This window comes from Oncorhynchus tshawytscha, linkage group LG06 (genome assembly GCF_018296145.1).
Source record: "Oncorhynchus tshawytscha isolate Ot180627B linkage group LG06, Otsh_v2.0, whole genome shotgun sequence".
Lineage (NCBI taxonomy): Eukaryota > Metazoa > Chordata > Actinopteri > Salmoniformes > Salmonidae > Oncorhynchus > Oncorhynchus tshawytscha.
The window spans coordinates 23,710,991-23,718,832 of record NC_056434.1 but is presented as its reverse complement, the minus strand read 5'-3'; the positions used below and the strand labels follow the sequence as shown (position 1 = coordinate 23,718,832).

The 7,842-nt window shown below is 43.7% G+C and overlaps 1 protein-coding gene across 1 annotated transcript in view; it reads right to left on the bottom strand.

Annotated features, from left to right (window-relative positions):
* Nucleotides 1-564: 564 nt before the first annotated feature.
* The window catches only part of LOC112252266 (fatty acid 2-hydroxylase), a 38,572-nt gene continuing 31,294 nt past the window's right edge, over nucleotides 565-7,842 (bottom strand). Inside the window, exons 3-7 of the mRNA XM_024423358.2 lie at nucleotides 6,217-6,359; nucleotides 5,672-5,772; nucleotides 4,986-5,158; nucleotides 4,609-4,861; nucleotides 565-1,409 (exon numbers count right to left, since the gene is read on the bottom strand). Of these exons, the coding sequence (XP_024279126.1) occupies nucleotides 1,261-1,409; nucleotides 4,609-4,861; nucleotides 4,986-5,158; nucleotides 5,672-5,772; nucleotides 6,217-6,359 (819 nt within the window). The 3' untranslated portion in view covers nucleotides 565-1,260. The remainder of the gene's footprint in view (nucleotides 1,410-4,608; nucleotides 4,862-4,985; nucleotides 5,159-5,671; nucleotides 5,773-6,216; nucleotides 6,360-7,842) is intronic.

Below are 7,842 nucleotides of genomic sequence, written 5' to 3'. Positions count from 1 at the left end.
ACTTTGCACCTGTTTCACCCAGCATCTTCACAAGGTACTTTGCTGTTGTTCTGGGATTGATTTGCACTTTTCGCACCAAAGTATGTTCATCTCTAGGAGACAGAATGCGTCTCCTTCCTGAGTGGTATGATGGCTGCGTGGACCCATGGTGTTTATACTTGCGTACTATTGTTTGTACAGATGAACGTGGTACCTTCGGGCATTTGGAAATTGCTCCCAAAGATGAACCAAACTTGTGGAGGTCTACAATATTTTTTTCTGAGGTCTTGGCTGATTTTCTTTTGATTTTTCTCATGATGTCAAGCAAAGAGGCACTGAGTTTGAAGGTAGACCTTGAAATACATCCACACGTACACCTCCAATTGACTCAAATGATGTCAATTAGACTATCAGAATCTTCTAAAGCCATCAATCTCTAGAATTTTCCAAGCTGTTTAAAAGGCACAGTCAATTTAGTGTATGTAAACGTCTGTATCACACTTCCAGTGGGTCAGTGAATTATAAGTGAAATAATCTGTCTATAAACAATTGTTGGAAAAATGACTTGTGGCATGCACAAAGTAGATGTCCTAATTGACTTGCCAAAACTATAGTTTGTTAACAAGAAATTTGTGGAGTGGTTGAAAAACAAGTTAATGACCCCAACGTAAGTGTATGTAAACTTACAACTTCAACTGTATATAAGGACAACTATAATCTCTAACTTTCACCCTCCTAAACATCACTCTTTATCCTCTCTTCCACATTCACACTCCCTCTCTCACTTATTCTCTCTCTACTGCAGCGTTGGTAAACTCTTACCCTACGAGGTCCGGAGCCTGTTGGTTTTCTGTTCTGCCTGATAATGAATATACCCCACCTGGTGTCCCAGGTCTAAATCAGTCCCTTATTAGAGGGGAACAATGAAAAACCCAGTGGAACTGACTTCAAGGTCCAGAGTTGAGTTTGATGGCTATACGGTCTCTGGCGGGATGTTGACTGTTATATCCTGTGACTGCATGTATCATCCTCCTTACTGCATTATAGTCATACAATCTTCATTTGATAATGTTGTCGATTATAAACAAAACATACAGAATCACCCCGAACCTCCATCTCTCCAGTTCTGAAAAGATACCTTTCTTCTCTGACTGACAGGTGGAACATATTGGAGAAGTGTGTGTTGTTGTGTTTTGTTCGAAGCAGCCAGAGTCAGCCAGAGACAAAGACAAGGACAGACAGACAGACTATAGGGACAGGCTGGGGTCAAAGGGTGTGGCGTCATTGAAGGGGTTGATTGCCAGGTCTAAGAGGGATGGGTGAAGGTCGCCCCCCAGTGGAGAGTAGAGTAAGTTGGGTCTTCTGAAAGGTCTGTTCAGGGATCAGTGTGTTGAACGGATAGTCCCACAATGTGGTGCTGATTCCAAAGCCTGCAGAGGGAAACCAATTTATGCCATCAGTGAGAGGACAGAGTCAGAAATATTTTTGCACACATACAGGAATCCAGGTATAATATTTATGAGAATCATACACAAAGCTGAACTACAGGAAATTACAGAGACATATGGACAGTCTGAGGTAATATAATCAGTGCTTGACTTGGGCAGGAGCTCAGCGGAGATGAGTACCAGCACCTCAAAATGTTCTACTGCTTGAGATCCTGCTCCTGTTCTAGAATATTAGCTCAAAAGTACCAGCACCTATTTCAGTCCAAGACAAGCACTGAATATAATACTTGATCTTGTTCGTCCCCCATCCTCTTTATCAGAAGTCACTGTAACAGAAGTATGGTGATACAAAGCTATTCAAATCAAATTGTATTGGTCATATACACATTTTTAGCAGATGATATTGCGGGTGTAGAAACATGCTTGTGTTCCTAGCTCCAACAGTGCAGTCGTATCTAACAAGCAATGCCGGAGTGGCATTCACTAAAATACAGTAGAATAAAATACAGTATATACATATGAGATGAGTAAAGCAGTATGTAAACATTGTTAAAGTGACTAGTGTTCCATTATTAAAGTGGCCAGTGATTCCATGTCTATGTATTACAGGGCAGTAGCCTCTAAGGTGCAAGGTTGAGTAACTGGGTGGGAACCAGTAAGTGATGGCTATTTAACTGTCTGATGGCCTTGAGATAAAAGCTGTTTTTCAGTCTCCCGGTCCCAGCTTTGATCCACCTGTACTGACCTCGCCTTCTGGATAGCGGGGTGAACAGTCCGTAGCTCAGGAGGTTTATGTCCTTGATGATATTTTTGGCCTTCCTGTGACATTTGGTGCTGTAGGTGTCCTGTAGGGCAGGCCGTGTGCCCCCGGTGGTGCGTTGGGCAGACCGCACCACCCTCTGGAGAGCCCTGCGGTTGCGGGCAGTGCAGTTTCCGGACCAGGCGGTGATACAGCCCGACAAGATGCTCGCAATTGTGCATCTGTAAACGTTTGTGGGGGTTTTAGGTGACAAGCCAAATTTCTTCAGCCTCCTGAGGTTGAAGAGGATCTGTTGCACCTTCTTCACCACACTGTGTGGGCGGACCATTCCAGTTTGTCAGTGATGTGTACGCCAAGGAACTTGAAGCTTTCCACTTTCTCCATTGCATCCCCGTCGATGTGGATAGCAGAGGGAGCATGCCCCTATCTCCTGAAGTCCACGATACATTCTTTGTTTTGTTGATGTTGAGGAAGAGGTTATTTTCCTGGACCACTCCACCAGTGCCCTCACCTCCTCCCTGTAGGCTGTCTCGTCATTGTTGATAATCAGGCCTACTACTGTTGTAGTAGGTGATTGAGTTGGAGGCGTGCCTCAGTCATGGGTGAACAGGGAGTACAGGAGGGGGCTGAGCACACACCCTTGTGAGGCCCCTGTGTTGAGGATCAGCAAAGTGGAGATGTTGTTTCCTACCTTCACCACCTGAAGGCGGCCCGTCAGGAAGTCAAGGACCCAGTTGCACAGGGCGGGATTCAGACCCAGGGCCCCAAGCTTAATTATGAGCTTGGAGGGTACACCCGTATTGAAGGCTGAGCTATAGTCAATGAACAGCATTCTTACATAGGTATTCCTCTTGTCCAGATGGGGTAGGGCAGTGTGCAGAGTGATGGAGATCGCATCGTCTGTGGCTCTATTGGGGTGGTAAGCAAATTGAAGTGGGTCTAGGGTGTCAGGTAAGATAGAGGGCATATGATCCTTAACTAGCCTCTCAAAGCACTTCATGATGACAGAAGTGAGTGCTATGGGGAAATAGTCATTTAGTTCAGTTACCTTTGCTTTTTTGGGTACAGGAACAATGGTGGACATTTTGAAGCAAGTGGGGACAGCAGACTGATATAGGGAGAGATTGAATATGTCCGTAAACACTCCATTCAGCTGGTCAGTGAGGATGCGGCTAGGGATGCCGTCTGGGCCGGCAGCCTTGCGAGCGTTAACACGCTTAAATGTCTTTCTCACGTCGGCCACAGAGGACGAGAGCCCACAGTCCATGGGAGCGGGCCGCACCGGTGGCACTGTGTTCTCCTCAAAGCGGGCAAAGTAGATGTTTAACTTGTCCGGGAGCAAGACGTCGTTGTCCACGATGTGGCAGGTTTTCCCTTTGTAATCCAGGATTGTCTGTAGACCCTGCCACATACGTCTCGCGTCCGAGCCGTTGAATTGAGACTTCACTTTGTCTCTGTACTGATGTTTTGTTTTGCCTGTTTGAGGGAATAACTACACTGTTTGTATTCAACCATATTCCCAGTCACCTTGCCATGGTGAAATGCGGTGGGTCACACCTTCAGTTTTGCGCGAATGCTGCAATTTATCTGTGGTGTCTGGTTTGGGTAGGTCTTAATAGTCACAGTGGGAACAACATCCCCTACACACTTCCTGATGAACTCATTCACCGTGTCCATGTCAATGTTAATCTCAGAGGCTACCTGGAACATATCCCAGTCCATTTGATTAAAACATCCTTGAAGCATGGATTCCGATTGGTCAGACCAGCGTTGAATAGACCTTAGCATGGGTACTTCCTGTTTGCGTCAGACTTTCTTTATGTTATCAGAACCACACCATCTGTAGTTAATCATGAAACATACACCACCGCCCTTCTTCCTGGAGAGTTCTTTATTCCTGTCTGTGCGATGTACTGAGAACCCAGCTGGCTGTATGGCTGGGGACAGTATATCCCAAGAGAGCCATGATTCAGTGAAACAGAGTATATTACGGTCCCTGATGTCCCTCTGGAAGGAGATACTTGCCCTGAGCTCATCTACTTTATTGTCCAGAGACTGAAGATTAGCGAGTAATATACTCGGAAGCAGTGGACGGTGTGCCCGCCTCCTGAGTTGGACAAGAAGTCTATTCCGAACAACTCTTCTCCGCCGGTGGCGTCTTAGAGCAGCCTCTGGGTTAAGTTCAATTGCCCTAGGGGTACAAACAAAGGATCCAATTCGGGAAAGTCGTATTCCTGAACGTAATGCTGGTGCATGCATTACCATCACTCTGATATCTTTCTGGCTGTATGTAATAACACAAAAAACATTCTGTGTGAATAATGTAAGAAATAACAGACACAACAAAATACTGCAAAGTTGCTTATGAGCTAGAAGCAGAGCGGTCATGTCTGTCGGCGCCATCTTATTGGTCCTCCTCACCTGCTCTTTGATTTTCAAAGTGGTGCTTGACGTGGTATGCCTTGAGGCTGTACAGGTAGGAGTTTTTCTGGGGGGAGCCGTAGTGAAGGTAGTAATGGATCATGTCGTACACCACGTACCCAAACAGCCCCCCCACAAACAGGGACACCCCTAAGGCCTCAGGGAAGGACTTGGTCAGCAGCAGGTAGAAGCTGCCTATCACCACTGAGGCCAGGCAAGGAGGAAAGACTAGGCGGGAGCCATCGTAGGGAGACTGGAGGGGAGAAATCACCATGGTGTTAGTATAGGAGCACATATCAGTTAAAAAAAAGACGATACATTTTAAATGTTAGTGAACAATACTCTGGAACTCTCTTCTGTATATGTCCGTATCTCACCTTATGATGCTGTCCGTGCAGCAGGAAGTGAATGGTGATGAGGTAATAGTTGTGGGCGGGCGGGCGCATGTGAAAGACGAAGCGATGGACGCAATATTCGATGAAGGTCCACGTGACCATGCCCATCACAAAGATGAGCGGAAAGCTGTACTTGTGCACCAGGAAGGAATAGTCTGCAGAGGCAGTGGGTGAGACAGATACAGGCTTAAACAGGAATCACGTTTCTACTAGACTGGACATGGGAACAAGCATGAATTTGCTGGACAGATGAATTAACAAATAAATGTAGCCGGAATCAACTACTTCTATTACTTCTTATTTGTCATGTTTTTTATTTTATTAGTTATACTATTTTGAGTTTGAATACTGCACTGTTGGATAGGGCTTGCATGTTAATCATTTTACTATACAAAATTTGTTTTAAATAGTCTACTATTTGAAAGTATTTTCAAATACTTATTTCCAAATACATTATTTCAAATACCAAATGCATGGGTGTATTTAAGTATTTGTATAAATACTGTGTATTTGACTATTTTCAAATACATGCCAATACTTTACATGTGTATTTCCAAATATTGAACTACTTACATTTTCAAATTTTTTTTTTTACAAATACTTACTTACAAATACTTACTACCCTAAATAGTATTTTAACCCAGATTTGATGATTTTGTCTTTGTTACCTGTGCTGGCGAATAGTCTGGTTGTCTCCTGAGCCAAGGTGGTGTAGCAGTACCAGCTGAGATAGAACACCAGTGGCATCCACACAGCAGGGACCATATACCTACACGCAGACAATCATATGGACTTATCAAACAGCAGTTTCTGAGGTAACATGCAAGTGTTAGGGTGGCAGGTAACAAGGTAGTAAGGGCGGCAGGTAGCCTAGCGGTTAAGCTCGTTGGGCCAGTAACCAAAAGGTCGCTGGTTCAAATCCCCTAGCAGACTAAATGAAAAAAATCTGCAGATGTGCCCTTGAGCACTCAACCCTAATTGCTCCTGAAAGTCACTCTGAATAAGAGTGTCTGCTAAATTATGTAAATGTAAGTGCTTTCCTACATTGTAGGGGCTGGTTTTCCTGACAGCGATTAGGCCTAGTCTGCACTAAAAAGCATGCTTAAAGGGAATGTTTGGGACCTCCCCAGAGTTTAAGAGGCTCAATTGAAAATGCCTTTAAGTCTAGGACTTAATCTGTGTCTGGGATGCATGTACATATCATCTCTCTTACCAGGATGTCTTGGTGCTGGCCTCCATGAACTCGTTCCCAAACAGGCGAATGGGCCGATTCACAGGCTGGTGCACCCAGGTCTCGTATTTCTCTCCCAGGTTGCCCACCTGCCAAGCCAGGGGCTTCCGCCAGTCCACCAGGTCCTGCAGGCATAGCAGGGGAGACACAGCTCAGGTTACAACACTGCACATACAGTAGCTTAAGCCTTACAGCACACAACAGTTCATTACAAGATGTCTATAGAGTGTCATAACCTCATCAGTACTGCTTCTGCCTAAAACCTTCAATTGTCAAAGGACATATTGTTCTTGTAGAATCTAGATAAATGGAAATTGGACTCTAAAACGTTTTTCAGTCATAGCTTTATGTGATAGTGTGATCAATCAGTCTGGGCCCTTCTGTAGGTGTTGTAATTGTCCAGCAGGTGGCGGTAGAGAAACATATGGCCAGAGGAAGGAGTTATCCCAATTTCTGTGAAGGATCTGCAGATTGTATCTCTGTCCATACCTTTTACTAAATGTCTCCTTCACCATGACCTTAGATCAAGACTAGGCAGACAGATTAGCTTGTTCTCAGAGTCATGGTCTCTTATACATTATCATAGATTATAGGGCGGGTACTATATTAACTAGACCACAGGGCCATGCATGGAATAGCTTTTTGCTATAGTTGACAATATTGGATGAATTGAGGCAAACAGAAATCTAAAATCATTCATTGGGGACGTCGATTGTCTTGGAGAGTAGGTTAAAAGTGGAGAATGGTTCTCAAAACATACCTGAAACCCCAAAAGATAACAATGAGTGACAAGTGTCATTGTATTCAGGACACATATTCCCTCCACTGTGTAAGTATGTAGGGCTGAATGAGCTAGGAGGAGACAAGCTGCACTAGGTACAGTGCCTTCAGAAAGTATTCACACCCCTAGACTTTTTCCCAGGTTGTTGTGTTACAGCCTGAATTTAAAATTGATTGATTTTACATTTTGTGTCACTGGCCTACACAAAATACCCCATAACGTCAAAGTGGAATTATGTTTATAGACATTTTTACAAATTAATAAAGAGTGAAAAGCTGAAATGTCTTGGTTCAATAAGTATTCATAAAGTTGCATTAATTCACTGTGTGCAATAATAGTGTTTACATTTTGTTTATGACTACCTACCCCACGCATACAATTATCTGCAAGGTTCCTCAGTCCAGCAGTGAATTTCAAACACAGATTCAACCACAAAGATCAAGGAGGTTTTCTAATGCTACACAAAGAAGATCACTTTGGTAAAAGGGTTAAAAAAAAGTAGATATTAAATATCCCTTTGAGCATGATGCAGAAATTAATTATAATTTGGTTGGTGTATCAATACATCCAGTCACTAAAGATGCAGGTGTCCTTCCTAACTCAGTTGATGGAGAGGAAGGAAACCGCTCAGGATTTTCACCATGAGGCCAATGTTGACTTTAAAACAGTTACAGAGTTTAATGGCTGTGATAGGAGGAAACTGAGGATGGATCAACAACATTGTAGTTTCTCCACAATAGTACCATAAACAACAGAGTGAAAAGAAGGAAGCCTGTACAGAATTAAAAATACTCCAAAATATGCATCCTGTTTGCAATAAGGCAAAA